This window comes from Aquarana catesbeiana, linkage group LG06 (assembly GCF_042186555.1).
Source record: "Aquarana catesbeiana isolate 2022-GZ linkage group LG06, ASM4218655v1, whole genome shotgun sequence".
Taxonomy (NCBI): Eukaryota; Metazoa; Chordata; class Amphibia; order Anura; family Ranidae; genus Aquarana; species Aquarana catesbeiana.
This window is the reverse complement of record NC_133329.1, coordinates 157,495,036-157,513,058: the sequence shown is the minus strand read 5'-3', so window position 1 is coordinate 157,513,058 and position 18,023 is coordinate 157,495,036. Positions and strand designations below refer to the sequence as shown.

Below are 18,023 nucleotides of genomic sequence, written 5' to 3'. Positions count from 1 at the left end.
GAGAGATCTCTTGAGATCGTGTTGCCTGGGGTTTCTGAGGAATCTGCCAGTTCGCCTGTGGCGTGGAGGAGACAGAAGATGATGAAAGAGACTGAGCTAAGGAAGTAATTGTAATACAATGTTATGATGGCTTACCTTATTTTTTTGGTGATGGCTCTTACCATCAGCTTAATGTTAGGAGCTTGAAATCGGGTCATAGGAATGCTTTGATCCTGGATTATCTATATTCTGTTAGGGCAGATATTATTTGTTTACAGGAGTGTAGTATGAAAGATTTAAGTGGGATTGTGGAACGGAAGAAGGGAGCTGCGGTGTGGGCCCCTAGTAGTGCCTCTAGATCTGAGGGGGTGGGGGTTTTAATTAATAATGTTAATGTGCAAGTGGCGTCTTATGAAGAGGTGGTGCTGGGCAGATGTTTGTCTGTGTTGCTGTAATATGTGGGGTTGAAAGTAAGAGTTATTAATTGCTATGCACCCATGGAAAAGAATGCATGAAAAGAATTTCTGGAAGTTCTGAGAATGTTCCTGTCTGTAAGGATTGCTATGGTTGTTTCAAAGGACTTCTGTGTCAGAAGGAGTAGTGACAGACAGGGGATAGGGGAGGAGGGAGGTATGTATGTGATCTCCCAGATGCTCAATGACCTTGTGAATGATTTCAGGCTGAAGGATGCAGCAGTGGAAACAGATGCTTCACATACCTTTATTCTCAGAAAAGGTTACGGTGTCATCCAGAATAGATGATTTTTTTTTCCAGAGTTTTTGGGGGTAGAGAAGTATGGTCTGGTCCCTGTTCTCTTTTCCAACCATAGACTACTTTCTTGTAAGGTGGATCTGGGGATAGGGGTAAAGTTTGGCACCGGTTTATGGAAGCTGAATGTTTCTGTGCTGGAAGAGGAGGAGGTGTGCTGGAAATTTGGTATTTACTGGCATGGATCGGTGGATTTTTCAAATGTTTTGTTATGGTAGGACTGGGTGAAAGGACACAGCTATTTTTTTCCAGAAAAAGTGTAGACTAAGGGCAAGAGAAAGAAAGGAGGGTGAAATGATGATTATGTGAAAATTCCACTTCCTTTGTAAATGTAAAAAGGCTGTGTGTGGATGTGAAAAAGGAGTTGGAGGAGGCAAGAGAAGAAAAATAAAATATTGAAAGAAAAAAGGGAAGAAGATAATTTCCAATGCAAAGGTGAATGATATGGAGGAGGGGGAGCAATGCTCTAGGTTTTTCTTTAATAAAAGCGTTTTCAACTAATAAGGTGATGAGTTTGGTGATGTCAGGGGAGGAAGAGATGAGAGAAGATAGGATGATGGAGGAGATGGCATCATTCTACAAGAAGTCGTATGGTGTACAAAGGAAGGTGCCAGAGGAGGAACTCACAGAGTACTGTGCAGTGGTGAACAGTGGATTGGAGAAAGAGGAGGCGGAAAGTCTACTAGACCCAGTGACGGAGAGGAAGGTGGAGGATGTGCTAAGGTGGATGCATAAGAATAAGATTCCCGGGAGAGATGGTCTGCCTGTGGAACTATATGTCAAGTTTTGGCCCATATTGAAAGAGCATCTGGTGGAAATAGTGAGATACTGTGTTTCAATGGGGACCGTTTCATCTACCACGAGGGTGGGTGTGATTACCTTGAAGGGTGATAGAAGAGATGTGGAAAATTGGCGCCCTATCACCCTCCTTAATGTTGGATTATAAATTGGTGTCAAAACTATTGGCTAATAGATTAAATTGTGTGATCAATAAACTGGTAGGGGAATGGCAGGATCTGTTTTTTTTGCCCAGACTAACAACATGCCTTTGGCCCTGATGGGGATAGACCTTGAAGGGGCACATGACAAGGTGTCACATTCTTTTTTGTTCAAAGTTTGAGTAGATGGGGTTGCCTCAACTGTTTTTAAGAACTCTGAAGGGGTTATACTCTGGGATTGAGAGTCAGATGTTGGTTAATGGGAATTTGTCTGGCTCCTTCCCAGTTTGTTCGGGGGTGAAGCAGAGATGCCCTCTATCCCCCATGATATTCATGTGCGCTACTGAGCCCTTATTGAGGCACACACAGAGGGATAAGAGGTTAAGAGGTGTCTTTGTGCCAGGTAGTAATGGTGGATATGTGAAATCCGTGGGGTACATGGACGATGTGACCTTTGTGTGCTCATCAGAAGGTGACATAAGGAGAACAGTAAACTGTTCATAAACTGACAAAAGAGTCAAATGTGTGTGTCAAGTGAATCATGCTGAAGTGAAAGGGGTGAAGGTGAAACAGGCGGATTCACTGGTGATACTGGGCACGCATTTCGAGAGAGATCTGTTGAAGCAGGTGAATGCAACCAAAGTAGTGGAAAAAGTATCCAGGAAAGTGGATTTTTGGAAAACAAGGCGCTTGACCTTGATGGAGAAAGTTCTTGTCATAAAAATCTGTTGTTTTACCCTTGCTGTTATATTTTTGTTCAGTTTTTCCACCCAGCATAAAATGGACTCAGAAAGTTACACAGATGTGGTTTGTTTTTCTGGGGCTCCAGAGAATAGAGCGAAGGGTGGTAATGAAGAGTCCCGATCTTGGTGGGTATGGGTTTCCTAATGTGAATACCTCATCTATGCACTTCTGGTTGACACACTATAAAAGTGTTTGTGAATGGTGGTATGAAGGCGCGTACCTGATGATACCTTGCAGGATGGTTGCTGATAAGGTGGGCTGGTGCGGGCGAGATATTTTGAGATTTTTACTCTTGATTGGAACAATTCTTTAGAGAGTATGGTCTTGAGAGAGTTGGGAGCTGGTGCTGTTGGAAAGACTAGCCTGGTAAAATGGCTCAAGGAGGAGGAGGTTAGAGCTAATATTTTTGGCCTTGGTCCCAGATTGACAGAAGCCTGCTGGAAGAGATTTTCCATTAAAAGGCAGAGAGAGATTGTATGGCTGGCCTTTCATGGGGCATTACTGATTATAAGCTTTCTCAAGTCAAGAGATTTGGTGAGAGATGAGAAGTGCCCAAGAGAAAGGAGCGGAGAGATGGAGATGGCAAAACATGCTTTATATGGATGTTCGTTTGCGCAGAGAATCCATAAGAGATTAGTGCACTTTGTGTTTTTTTTTTTGACAACTGTTACCTCATTAAGACTGCATTATATTTAATGTCTATATTGGTGGCTACTAACGAAGAGGACAATAAAGACTAATACATGCGAGCCAAATTACCAATGTTGGATTTTTTCACATTTTGTATGTTATCATGATGTACTCTTGTTGTGCAATAAGAGTTGATACTGATTATGAATTTATAAAATGCTTTTAACAGTAAAATTAATGCTTTGCCTCAAAAAAGTCCCATGCCATACCATAGTGTATTTTTTTGTCAATTTCAAGTTAGGGATGTGGCGCTTAAATTTCTCAAATTTGACCGGGTTCTAATATGCTGGATATTATTTTGTGTGTCTGTGCAAGTCATGCTGGACCAAATTATTTTTAACCAGAAAATGTATATAATGAAATTCTAAAATGCCAAAACATACCATAACAACAGGAAAAATGGAACAGCAAAGGATTCAGATGAAAGGACATAAATTAATTTTCTCAGGCCGTCGGGAAAGGAATCTACAGTGGCGGGGATGATCTGCCATGATGTGTTATAGTTGATGAACGGGCCACATGCTTTGGAAGCTGGTATGCTGCAGATTAAAGAAAATTGTATACGAGCTATATTTCAAAGATGAGAGGTACACAAAAAAAAAATAAAAATAAAAATACAAAAACTGACAACTTTTTTTTACCTTGCAATTCCAACTCCCACAGGGACGCAGGCAAGGACAAGGCCTATTAGCAGTATCACCTGGAAGAAGAAAGTAGACCTTGAGGCTCGGAAAGGTCTGGTAGCTGGCCTGCAATTCTCCATTAGAGTGATCTGAGGGGGAGAAAGGTTATAAGATATGGATACTCAATCAAAATATATTGGCCAACCTGATTTATAACAAATGTAGCTTTATTCTCTACTGCCCAAAGCCAAAAAAATAAATATGCACACATTCAGAACATCGATCTTCTAATAACTTGAATTTCATTACATCCATTTGAAAGAAATTTGTGCTACATATGATAAAGCAATGAAAATCTAAAATGGCCTAATCTGATAGATAATTGGGCCACATGTGGGTGATTTGTGCATGGATATGATTTACTGTATACGCACAAATGCCCAAATGGTTAAAATCATAGATTTAAATGTATGACTAAAAACTTACTTTTTTGATGTAGAATATAACGAAGTACTTTAAAGTCGCTATAGCTGGAAGAAGCGGAGAATAGAAGGTTCCAATCCAGCAGATGGTCTGTCCATACACAATTTCAAGGACGTTTGCTGGAATTTCAAACTCCTGCTGGCCCCACCACTTAACTGGCTTACACGAGCAATAAGTGACTAGCAACCTAAACATCAAAAAACACTGCTTAAATATGAGTCAACTCGGGTCAGCCAACTTGTGCCATGATGATGCGTATACACAGGAATTACATCATCGTGACCCAACCAAGCAGTGGGAGAGTCAAAACCTTAATCATTAACATTGATCAAATCCATACCTTCCTACAGTGTAGCTGTGCAGGCCTCCAAGAGGTATGGCTTTTGTAAAAAGTATGAAGTATGAAGTGGGAATGGGTGGATTGTTGCTTGGCTGAATGTATCTCCAGTTTTATTTTAAAACATTAAATAAGGGTGAGTACAGTGAAACGGATTTTGCTGGTTAAAAACAAAAAACACACCTTCCCATGTTGCTTTGCAAAGCCCTCTTTGTTTTCCTTTATTTGTGTACAAGTACAATAAAAGTACAATAAAAATAGAATAAAATGTCCACAGGATACCAATTATTCAATTTCTTTCCCCACCTTTGCCCTGTGCAAACTATAACATATGGGTGGGGGTAGGGATGGGGGTTGAATCCTGCAACATCTCAAAAAAACTCCCATTCACTGGAAACATTTAAGTGACCGAGTGAGAAAGGTAACCAGCAAATGTAACACACTGCCAGCTTAGGTCATAGCGGCCATCAACAATGCCCCACCCTGAATTTTAGTGAAGAGTGCAAGTAAAGACAGAAATGTGGGGGATGCCAATATAGATTCCCCTAAAAAAGCTAGCAGTCTTGCTAATTCAATGTCTATACTTTGTGTCACTGAACCAAAAAGCATGCAGATCAAAAAAGCCAGAGGGAAACCACAGCTCCTAATCTGCATACTTACTCTTGGTCATTGACTCCTAAAGTACTGAAGCCGCAGGATTGGCATTGCAGCCAGGCAGCTAGTATTTCCAGGAGAGGTCATAATAATAAACTATAGACTTGCTCTGTGTTTGGTCCCCAATTATCCAAAGGCAAGATAAATCTGTTCTGCAGCATTTTCTAACAAGAGAGTCAGTAAGCATAATAAAATTGTTCCATCACATTACACGGCAAGTTTAGGGCATGCTTATTTACCCATACAATACAGTCAACTTACTTTCTTGGAAATTCTACAAATATCGTCACTGCCACTATTATTAAGAAGTCAAAAATCATGAGCTTGTACATTTCTTGTCCAACTCGAGATTCCCAGCACTGTAAAATTAAATATAGAAAAATCAAAACAGAAATTGAAAAACTTTTTTTTTTTTTTTTTTTAATTAAGAAGGAAGACTTGTTGCATATATACAGAAACATTATTATTATCTGAACAGTAATGTGTAGTAACCCAAGGAATCAAAAGAAAATCCTAAATAGACACAGTTACCAACTTAAACATTGGTTGATCTAAAGAAACCCCTTATAAACCCCTTTTTTTAAAATCCTTCTAATTGTTCTATTACAGTCACCTGTCTTGAGAAAAAACAAGAGGCTACAATTGCTGGCCTTCTACTGAAAAAAAAAATTAAAAATAGTTGCCTGGCATCTAGCCTAGTCCAAGATCACAGGCCAAGAATTAGCAAACATCAAATCAAAAATGAATGGAATTCCCAATTTCTGTACTCATTCATGGTCTAAGAAGGCATAGGCGTTATGGCCAGCACTGGAAGCCTACATGTTATTGTCGAGACAGATTTTGTCTTGGCAAAAAATATTCCCATATGCCAAGGTTTTATTTCCTTAAAAAGGCTGCAATTACAGAAAATTACAGTTTGAGCCTATGCTCCTAACTTTCTATTAGAGCTGACAACTCAGTCCCCCCTACTACACCAGAATTAAAGGAAAAACACCTCCCCCTATTCTCATCTCCTTAAGAAAAAAAAAAAAAAGGGGGGGGGGGGGGGGTTCTGTTATCTAGCAGTGTTATCAGCCTTGCTTAGATCTCTCATGCTAGACTACAGAAAACGTTCTTCTCTACATTAAGGCTGGGTTCACACTGGTCCGACAAACGCTCCGACATTGGGAGCTCATGTCGCATGACGTGTGAAATTTAATGTTTCCCTATGGGAGCCGTCCTAACTGGTCCGACACAAGTCGTTCCGACTTTAGAAATGCTCCCTGTACTACTTTGGTCCGACTTTGATCCTACTTCAGCCTATTGACTATCATTGAAGTCGGATCAAAGTCGGATTGCCGTCTTGCATGATCCGACTTCGGCACGCGACTTGTGCTCAGATGTTCTTGAGGGGGAACTCCGCGCCAAATTTTAAATAAAAAACCGGCATGGGTTCCCCCTCCAAGAGCATACCAGGCCCTTGGGTCTGGTATGGACCTTGAGGGGAACCCCCTACGCCGATAAAAACGGCGTGGGGGTCCCCCCCAATCCATACCAGACCCTTATCCGAGCACGCAGCCCGGCCGGACAGGAATGGGGGTGGGGACGAGCGAGCGCCCCCCCCCCCCTCCTGAACCGTACCAGGCCGCATGCCCTCAACATGGGGGGTTGGTGCCTTGGGGGAGGGGGCGCGCTGCGGCCCCCGACCCCAAAGCACCTTGTCCCCATGTTGATGAGGACAAGGGCCTCTTCCCGACAACCCTGGCCGTTGGTTGTCGGGGTCTGCGGGCGGAGGGCTTATCGGAATCCAGGAGCCCCCTTTAATAAGGGGGCCCCCAGATCCCGGCCCCCCACCCTATGTGAATGAGTATGGGGTACATGGTACCCCTACCCATTCACCTAGGGAAGTGTCAATAAAAAAAACCACAGTACACAGGTTTCAAAATTAATTTATTGGGCAGCTCCGGTATCTTCTTCCGACTTCTCCCGGTGTTCCGCCTCTTCTCCCGGGCCCCGCCGCTATCTTCTTCCAGCTCTATTGCCAGCGAGGGGCCCGGTCTGCTGCCGCTGTCTTGTCGCCGCTGTCTCGCCGCTTCTTCTCTTCATCTCTTCTTCCGATGTTGACACGACGCTCTCCCCGGCTGGAATGCTCTCTGTGCGCTCTGCTCTGACTTATATAGGCGGTGACCCCGCCCCCTTATGCCGTCACAGTCCCTGGGCATGCTGGGACTGTGACGTTTTGGGGGCGTGGTCATCACCCGATGACCACGCCCCCTTATGCCGTCACAGTCCCAGCATGCCCAGAGACTGTGACGGCATAAGGGGGCGGGGTCACCGCCTATATAAGTCAGAGCAGAGGGGGCTCCTGGATTCCGATAAGCCCTCCGCCCGCAGACCCCGACAACCAACGGCCAGGGTTGTCGGGAAGAGGCCCTTGTCCTCATCAACATGGGGACAAGGTGCTTTGGGGTGGGTGGCCGCAGCGCGCCCCCTCCCCCAAGGCACCAACCCCCCATGTTGAGGGCATGCGGCCTGGTACGGTTCAGGAGGGGGGGGGCGCTCGCTCGTCCCCACCCCCATTCCTGTCCGGCCGGGCTGCGTGCTCGGATAAGGGTCTGGTATGGATTGGGGGGGACCCCCACGCCGTTTTTATCGGCGTAGGGGGTTCCCCTCAAGGTCCATACCAGACCCAAGGGCCTGGTATGCTCTTGGAAGGGGAACCCATGCTGGTTTTTTATTTAAAATTTGGCGCGGAGTTCCCCCTAAAGATTCATACCAAACACAGTGCCGGGCATTGGCGGGGATCCAAGTCGGATCCCCGTTCATTGAAAATCGGACACATGCCGGCTTCATGTCGCAGGGCAAAGTCGGATCCAAAGTAGGATGGCTGTCGTGTCGCACCAGTGTGAACCCAGCCTAAAGGTAGGTGTTCTGTTAACACTGCTTGGGATTTCAGTGCGGCATAGGCAATGCTGTCAGCTCAAACAGGAAGTTAGCAGTTCACTGAATTTCTGCTATGATCAACAGGTAGTAGAGCTGCATGATTAATCGTTAAAGAATCAAGATCGCGATTCTACCCCCCTCCCGATCTTAAAAAAACATTTTCTCAATTCAGTGCAGAGAGTTCTCTGCTCAAGCAGACAGCTGTCACAACATGGCTTATGCAGAGATAAAGAGAAACATTGCATCTTCTGTTCTTTTAGATCAACAGAATGAAGGGCAGTTTAACCACTTAAAGACTAAACCCTTTTCTGACACTTGTTGCTTATAAGTTAAAATCAGTATTTTTTTACCAGAAAATTACTTAGAACCCCTAAACATCAATATTTTTTTTTTTTTTTTTTTTTTTTTAGCAGAGACCCTACAGAATAAAAAGGTGGTTGTTGCAATATTTTATGTCACACTATTTGCGCAGCGGTCTTTCAAATGCAATTTTTTTTGGAAAAAATACACAAAAAAAAAAAAAACCAAAAAAAAAAACCACACGAAACCGTAAAGTTATCCCATATTTTTTGTATAATGTGAAAGATGACGTTACGCCGTAAGAATCATGATCTTTAGTCTAAGCAAAAAAAAAAAAAAAAATTGTGATTCTAATTTTAGGCAGAATCGTGCAGCTCTAAGGCCCCTTTCACACTGGGGCGGTGGGGGCGTCGGCGGTACAACAGCGCTATTTTTAGCGCTGCTGTACCGTCGTTCTTGCAGCGCTATTCGGCCGCTAGCGGTGCGGTTTTAACCCCCGCTGGCGGCCGAAAAAGGGTTAAAATCCCTCGTACAGCGCGGTATTGCTGCGGTATAGCCGCGCTGTCCCATTGATTTCAATGGGCAGGAGCGGTGAAGGAGCGATGAATACACTGCTCCTTCACCGCTCCAAAAAAAGCGGTTTGCAGGACTTTTTTCACCGTCCTGCCTGCGCACCGCTTCAGTGTGAAAGCCCTCAGGCTTTCACAGTGAACAAACAGCGGAGGCTGTTTAGGGGCGGTTTGCAGGCGGTATTGCGATAAAAATACCGCCTGCAAACCGCCCCAGTGTGAAAGGGGTCTAAGGAGGTAGTGTTCTGTACTTGCAGTGTTTTTAAAAAGACAAAACATAAAGAAAGGTGCACCTATTGCAGAGATGTACCAAATAGGTTTTGTTTTTGACCCCTTTCACACTGGGGCGCTTTGCAGGCGCTACGGTGCTAAAAATAGTGCCTGCAAAGCGTCCTGAAAGAGCCACTACCATCTCTTCAGTGTGAAAGCCCAAGGGCTTTCACACTGGAGCAGTGCACTAGCAGGACGGTAAAAAAAGTCCTGCTAGCAGCATCTTTGGAGCGGTGTGTATACCGCTCCTGCCCATTGAAATCAATGGGGCAGCGCGGCTATACCGCCGGCAAAGTGCTGCTGCGGCAGCGCTTTGCGGGTGGTCTTAACCCTTTTTCGGCCGCTAGCGGGCGTAAAAGTGCCCCGCTAGCGGCCGAATACCCCTGCAAATGCGACGGTAAAGCGCCGCTAAAAATAGCGGCGCTTTACTGCCGACGCCCCAGTGTGAAAGGGGCCTTTGGTTTTTTTTGCCTCTACACACTGGGGTTGATTTACTAAAACAGGAGAGTGCAAAATCTGGTGCTGCTGTGCATGGTAGCCAATTAGCTTCTAACTTCAGCTTGTTCAATTAAGCTTTGACTAAAAAAAAAAAAAAGAAACTGGAAGCCGATTGGTTTCCATACACAGCTGCACTCAGATTTTGCAAATCAACTCCTTTAACCACTTCCCGACCGCCGCACGACTATGTACGTCCTAAGTTTGAACGGGGATATCGTTGTTATGGCAGCAGCTAGCTGCCATAACCCCGGTATCCCCGTTTTCGTGCGGCGGCCGGCTTTCAGATAAAAGTGGTCCCTGCGTTGGATTCGCCGCAAGATCACTTTTATCGGTAGCGGGAGAGGGCCCCCCCCCTCCCGCCGCGATCCGGTGCCCTCCGCCGCTTACCGGAGCCGTCGGTAGCGGCGGAGGTGATCGCGTGCTGTGCCGTGGTGTGTCTGGAGACGAGTGAGGCCAAGATGGCGCTCACTCGTCTCCATGACACTGCTGGGCGGAAGCGACGTCAAAACATCACTTCCGTCCACGCCTCTTAAAAGGCATATTTTTTCAAATGTCATTTTTCTAAATGACTTTTTTTTTTTTTATTGCATTTTAATGTAAATATGAGATCTGAGGTCTTTTTGACCCCAGATCTCATATTTAAGAGGTCCTGCCATGCTTTTTTCTATTACAAGGGATGTTTACATTCCTTGTAATAGGAATAAAAGTGACACAATTTTTTATTTTTTTTAAACAGTGTAAAAATAAATAAAATATTGTAAAATAAATAATAAAAAAATTTTTTTTTTAAAACCCCCCTGTCCCGACGAGCTCGCGCGCAGAAGCAAACGCATACGCGAGTAGCGCCCGCATATGAAAACGGTGGTCAAACCACACATGTGAGGTATCGCCGCGACCAGTAGAGCGAGAGCAATAATTCTAGCCCTAGACCTCCTCTGTAGTGCAAAATATGCAACCTGTAGAATTTTCTAAACGTCGCCTATGGAGATTTTTGAGGGTAAAAGTTTGATGCCATTCCACGAGTGGGCGCAATTTTCAAGCATGACATGTTGGGTATCAATTTACTTGGCGTAACATTATATTTCACAATATAAAAAAAAATTGGGATAACTTTACGGTTTTATTTTTTTATTCAAAAAAGTGAATTTTTTCCAAAAAAAGTGCGCTTATAAGACCGCTGCGCAAATACGGTGCAAAAAAAGTATTGCAATGACCGCCATTGTATTCTCTAGGGTGTTAGAAGAAAAACCATATATAATGTTTGGGGGTTCTAAGTAATTTTCTAGCAGAAAAACCTGTTTTAAACATATAAACACCTAAAATCCAAAACGAGGCTGGTCCTCAAGTGGTTAAGTCTATCCCCAATTATGCACAAAACAACGAGGTAAAAAAGCATACAATAGCGTTAAACAAATAAATAAAATGAAAATAAAAAAAAGGGACTGTAAAGCCTTATACACACACGATAGGACTTTGTACAAACTTTCCTGTGGATTTTTGTACAAAGGGCATTGGCCATCCCTGTCAATGCCAGTCACTGCTTTTGGTGTAAATCATGAGGGGAAACGCCACGCCAAATTTTAAATAAAAAAAACGGCATGGGTTCCCCTCCAGGGGCATACCAGGCCCTTAGGTCTGGTATGGATTTTAAGGGGAACCCCCTACGCCAAAAAAACGGCATGGGGGTCCCCCCAAAATCCATACCAGACCCTTATCCGAGCATGCAGCCCTGCCGGTCAGGAAAGGGGGTGGGGACAAGCGAGCACCCCCCCTCCTCAGCCGTACCAGGCCGCATGCCCTCAACATTGGGGGATGTTGATGAGGACAAGAACCTCTTCCCAACAACCCTGGCCGTTGGTTGTCGGGGTCTGCGGGCGGCTTATAGGAATCCTTAGCAAGAGAACGGCAAAAAAGCAGAAGATAGCGGAGGAGCCCGGCAGAAGAACCGGACACCGGGAGAAGAGGCCCGACAACCAACGGCCAGGGTTGTCAGGAAGAGGCCCTTGTCCTCATCAACACCGCCTATATAAATGGCTCCGCAGCTCGCACACAGCATTCCAGCTGGAGAGAGCGTCGTGTCAACATCGGAAGAAGAGAAGAAGAGAAGAGAAGACGGGACAAGACAGCGCAGCAGACCGGGTCCCCCGCTGGCAAAAGAGCTGGAAGAAGATAGCGGAAGGGCCCGGGAGAAGAGGCCGAACACCGGGAGAAGTCGGAAGACGACCCCGGAGCTGCCTAATAAATTACTCTTAAAACCTGTGTACTGTGTTTTTTTTTATTGACACTTTTTTCCCCTAGGTGAATGGGTAGGGGTAGGATTTACCCCATACTCATTCACATAGGGTGGGGGGCCGGGATCTGGGGGCCCCCTTATTAAAGGGGGGTCCCGGATTCCGATAAGCCCACCGCCCGCAGACCCCGACAACCAACGGCCAGGGTTGTCGGGAAGAGGCCCTTGTCCTCATCAACATGGGGACAAGGTGCTTTGGGGTGGGGGGCCGCAGGGCGCCCCCTCCCCTAAAGCACCCACCGCCCATGTTGAGGGCATGCGGCCTGGTAAGGTTCAGGAGGGGGGGCGCTCACTCGTCCTCACCCCCTTTCCTGACCGGTCGGGCTGCGTACTTGGATAAGGGTCTGGTATGGTTTTGGGGGGACCCCCACGCCGTTTTTTTTTTTTTTGGCGTAAGGGGTTCCCCTTAAGATCCATACCAGACCTAAGGGCCTGGTATTCTCCCAGAGGGGAATTCCCTCTCGTGCTCGCTGCAATAGGAAAATGTGTTTTTCCTATTGCAGCCAGCGCGAGATATACAGTACCCTGTCGCCGAGAACCAGCGCGATCCCATTCTCACGGCTGCGTACTGTAGTTTGTACAAAAGTCAGATGGTTTTCTGTACACACGATCGGACATTACTCCATCAGACTTTGGTTGCCAGAAAGTTTGTGCGTTCGCACAGCCAACAAAAGTCCGATGAAAACAGAAAAAGTCCGTCCAGTGGAGCGTACACACGGTCGGATGTTGCTCCAAAACAGCCAATTTGCATGTTTGTTGTCAAAAAGTCCGATCGTGTGTACGGGCCTTTAGACAAACATCTGATATAATCATTTATGCTCTATCACAGGGGTAGACAACCTTTTGAGCAGTGTACCGAAAAATGTTTTCTAAGAAATTGAGCTTGCAGATTTTATAACAAAAAAATTTAAACTTCACACTCAATCATGAAAATGATTGTAAACTACTGCAAACTACTTTGGTAGTGAGAAATTAACATCCTGCACTCTCACGCCTCAGATCAGACCAAATTCCTGCAACTCCACACCTCAGATGAGCCCCAATTCATGCACCTTTACACCTCAGATCACTGTCCCCCCTGCAAACCTGTTTCACCACTGTACCCCCCTGCTCATCTGTCCCACCATTGTACTACCCTGCACATCTGCCCCACCACTGTACTACCCTGCACACCTGCCCCACCACTGTACTACCCTGCACATCTGCCCCACCACTGTAACCCCCTATACATCTGCCCCACACATGTACCCCCTTTCTCATCTGCCCGACTAACCCCCTGCACATCTGCCCCACCACTGTACTACCCTGCACATCTGCCCCACCACTGTACCCCCCTGCTCATCTGCCCCACCACTGTACCTCCATGCACATCTGCTCCACCACTGTACCTCCATGCACATCTGCTCCACCACTGTACCTCCATGCACATCTGCTCCACCACTGAACTTATCTGCTCATCTGCCCCACCATTGTAACCCCCTTTCTCATCTGGCCCACGACTGTACTTCCTGCACATCTGTCCCACCTCTGTTCCCACTGCTCTTCTGCCCCACCACTGTAACTCCCTGCTCATGTGTTCCACCAATGTACCTCCTTTCTCCTCTGCACATCTGCCTCACCTCTGTACCCCCTGCTCCTCTGCCCCAACACTGAACCCCCCTGCTCATCTTTCCCACCAATGTAACCCCCTTTCTCATCTGCCCCACGACTGTACCTCCTGCACATCTGTCCCACCTCTGTTCCCCTTGCTCTTCTACCCCACCACTGTAACCCCCTGCTCATGTGTTCCACCAATGTACCTCCTTTCTCCTCTGCACATCTGTCCCACCTCTGTACCCCCTGCTTCTCTGCCCCACCTCTGTAACCCCCTGCACATCTGTCCCACCAATGTACTTCCTTTCTCCTCTGTCCCAACACTGAACCCCCCTGCTCATCTTTCCTTCCACTGTAACCCCTTCTCATCTGGCCCAACACTGAACCCCCTTGCTCATCTGTTTCCAAAACTGTAACCCCCTGCTCATCTGCCCCATCACCCTACCCCCTTCTTTTCTGCCCCACCACTGTAACCCCCCTGCTCATCTGCCCCATCAATGTACCCCTTTTCTCATCTGCCCCACCACTATACCTTCCTGCACATCTGCTCCACCACCGTATCCCCATGCTCTTCTGTCTCACTACTGAATCACCTTCTCATCTGTCCTAACACTGAACCCATCTGCCCCACCACTGTAACCCGCTTTCTCATCTGCCCCAACAATGTACCTCCTGCACATCTGTCTTCACCTCTGTACCCCCCTGCTCCTCTGGCCCACCTCTGTGGTCCCTGCTCTCCTGCCCCACAACTGTAACCCCCTGCTCATCTGCCCCACCAATGCACCTCCTTTCACATCTGACCCACTGCTCTACCCCCCTGCTCATCTGTCCCACTGCTGAACCCCCTTCTCATCTCTTCCACCACTGTACTGCCCTGCACATCTGCCCCACCGCTGTATCCTCCTGCTCACCTATGATATGCAGAGTGGTGAAAGGAAGCAGAGATAAGACACATCTACCTGTCCTGGCACACTCATCCTGCTGATCCACCTCTCGCATCCAGCCCACGTGCTTGTATGTGATGTATGTGATGTCACATACAAGCATATGGAATGGATGCGCAATGATGAGCTCAGTTCAGGGGCATTTTCTGAAAGCAGTGTACCTGTATGCAGAATCATAAGTTGGGCCGACAGCTGACAAAAAGTGGCTGTGGCTTAAAGGGGCACAGAGTGCAGGGGTTCAGTAGTAAGTGACGCAAAGGTTTAGGAATAATTTCAACAAAGCTCCCAGAAGATCAACAGTAATTCCACAAACTGTCACCTGATTGTGGTTTTCTCAATCACAGTGAAATCCCTTCTTTCTGAGATGGGCAGTGGTAACCAAGCGAGTCATCTTCCTCCAGATGGTGAGCGGGGCTAGCAGGACTGATTGGCTTTAGCAGTGGCCAATGACAGTCCTCCTCCTCCTGGAAACAGGGGCCGCTCCCCCCAGCAGAACTGCACGCAATCCCTTACCCATCACAAAAGCTGACAATCGCAGCTACAGCAAAGTTAGAGAACCAAACAATGTTTCCCATCTTTTACAATGTGTGGGGACACAGTGCCCCCCCCCCTCAGTGTAGGTGCGGCTTGGGGAGTCCTGAAATTCAAATGCAGTAGTGTCTCACTGACACTTCCCTGCACTGCTCTGCTGATCGGGAGGGAGTCGATTGGCGGCAAGAGAGGCTTCACGCGCCGGGGGTTGCCTACCCCTGTTCTATCAGGACTATAGAAAGTTGAGTCTAGTCCAAACTGGCAACATTGTGGCCACAGGGGGGGGTGATTGAGCAAGTACACTGGAAACTTATTGTTACGTTGTACATGGAGAGAATTACAATCACCCAAGCTCAAAGTGACCACATATAACTCTGGAATCAGATTAAAATGTTAGTTGCTCACATGTCATGCAGACCCTGTGGCTTCAATACGTTGAATCACTGGTCTGGAACTTCTGGTTCTCCTATTGAGCCTGCATGTTTATCTAAGTTTTCATGGGAAGTTGTGTCCTCTATGACCCCTACACCTCAGTTACAATTTTTTGTTTACTTTTCTACAATTCACTGAATGAATGCTTCAAGCTAAAATTATTATACAACAATGACAAAAAGAAATGCTGATTTACCGGGTAATCCTTATAGTTATATCCACAAGACTTGCAGCTCTGGTTTGAGCAGGAAGTGATTTTAGTCCATAACGAGATAAGTAGTACAGCAATGCTGGCCAATCGCACAAACACACACCTAGAAGACAAACAGATTCAGATCAAGGAAATAGAGACACGGGGGTTAGAAAAACAGCTTTCCATTACTGTCTTAAGTAACTTTAGCTTTCTGGGAAACTACTGCAGGTTACAAAACAGGCCTTTGTATGGTTTCACCTTGAACAAAAAAAAACAAGAAGTCAAAGTCCCAGTGAAACGGTGAAATGAGGTCCTGTGAAATATTGCTGGACAATGCACACATTACAATGACACAATACAGAATACATACCACTAGACAATATATGCACTTTGCAATGTTGCTAAATATTAGTCTCAAAAAGCAATACATCAGTAATTCAATAAAGGTAACACATATTAAAGAAAACCTGCCAAGAAAGAAACATGAAAGATTTGGTGCTTTGGGAAAACTACAGTTAAAGTAAAAGTTTAGGCAAAACTTTTTTTTTTTCATTTTGGTTAGAGTTAGGGAGGGTTATAACCCTGTGAGATTTTGTTTCAGCATGTTTTCCATTGGGGAGCATTCCCTACACTTCCTGTCCCATATTGAAAGTAGGAGTATAGGCACGACTTTATTTATTTTTTCCTTTTGGATATCGCAAGGAAGGGTTATAATGCCTGTAAGGTGTATTTTTGCCATCTGTGGACCATTGGGGAGTTTCACTTTCTGTACAATAGCCAAAACAGGAAGCGAGAGGAAATCCCTGCAAATTTGGGGAATTCCTTGGGGACCCCAAGGTCACCAGAACTAGCCCTCATTAGAAGATTTCCATTCTATTACTTTTCTGGGGACAACCCAACATTTGGGATTTTCTTTTACTTTTTTACTTTCAATACCAGTAAACAGGACAAATAGAGGGGGCATAGATCCTTAACGGGGGGCACACACAGCAATAAAAACAGACAGGTGTTCTAATCCCTCTCCAATCCATCCAAAACTAGAAAAAAAAAAAAAAAAAGGTTTTTCCTTTAGTTATACTTTGAGTGTATGATCAGAAGGATACACAGAGGCTTCTATTAACATAAGTTACAGCAGGCACCTTTATGTGCCTTCTTGTGAGCTGGTCAAACTGGCTAACAAGATCACTTTAGGTTGCCATTTACACTTATGTATGTACAGCATGTATGCACGTACAGTATGTATGCTGTGGTGAAATTCCATCATGTGCTACCTGTCACAGTTTTGAAAATATCTGTGTGGCATCGGCATCAAACACATAACTGATGTACTGCACTGATCTGCAATGCTGAACTGCTTTACAGTGCCAAGTCCTAAAAATGAGATAATGCAAAATGAAGTAACATACCTTATAAGTGTAAAGCGGATCACAAAAGCTGGAGCATAGTCTTCATATTGTACAATGATTTCAAAAATAATTGGAGTAATAAAGTTGGCAATAGTAATGACAATAGATGGGAGATATTCTATCAGAAGACTCAGTTGGCCTGTTTTTTGAGAAACCTGAAAACACAGTAATGACTTGCTTAACCACATAATACTAAAGTTATATAAAAAAATGCTTTACAAATGTTTTAAACTGATACTGGTTTGCTTTTTTGTACTATTATGTAATACTATTTACAGTAAATGCAGTTCTGAGTATACTGGGAATACTATATAAAGATGCACAACATGCTACGAATACTATATGGTGATACTGTATATTTGTTTTAGCTTTTTACCATTTTGCAGAACAAACCAGGTGCTGTTTTTTACATACATTTACCCTTAAAAAAGCTGAGCCTTCATAGAATAGTATTGAAGGGAGTATTAGACACTGCTTCAACCCCAACAGACCAGCATGGCTAAATGTATAGCTAGCAAAAAAAGGGGCTGCTGACCATAGCAGTCAAGACCAACATCAAATCAACCAATACAAACAGAGACATATTTTGCAGGGCAGGTTTGTAAATTAAATCAAACTAATAAGGCGTTATTCCACTTCACCAACGTTCTTTACAATTTGACCTGTTATTTATTGTAGCCCATGAGGTTGCACGTGTGTTTTATTAGCATTCCAGCACAGATGGGCCATATACTGTACTTTGTTATGCTTGAAAAGACCTTTAGCCAATAACCCCCAAATAAAATTTGCTTCACTTTTTTGTACTGTACTATAGTAAACTGATACGTAAAATGAAAACTTTAAATGTAGCTCTTAACGC

The 18,023-nt window shown here is 45.1% G+C and overlaps 1 protein-coding gene across 2 annotated transcripts in view; it reads right to left on the bottom strand.

Moving 5' to 3' along the window:
* The window catches only part of TMC7 (transmembrane channel like 7), a 149,322-nt gene that overhangs the window by 23,309 nt on the left and 107,990 nt on the right, over positions 1 to 18,023 (bottom strand). For both annotated transcript variants that reach the window (XR_012235021.1, XM_073591109.1), the window contains exons 9-14: positions 17,165 to 17,319; positions 15,762 to 15,879; positions 5,478 to 5,575; positions 4,229 to 4,412; positions 3,761 to 3,891; positions 3,503 to 3,658 (exon numbers count right to left, since the gene is read on the bottom strand). Coding sequence is in view for 1 of the 2 variants with exons in the window: in XM_073591109.1 (XP_073447210.1) it covers positions 3,503 to 3,658; positions 3,761 to 3,891; positions 4,229 to 4,412; positions 5,478 to 5,575; positions 15,762 to 15,879; positions 17,165 to 17,319 (842 nt within the window). In the remaining variant the exon portion in view is untranslated. The remainder of the gene's footprint in view (positions 1 to 3,502; positions 3,659 to 3,760; positions 3,892 to 4,228; positions 4,413 to 5,477; positions 5,576 to 15,761; positions 15,880 to 17,164; positions 17,320 to 18,023) is intronic.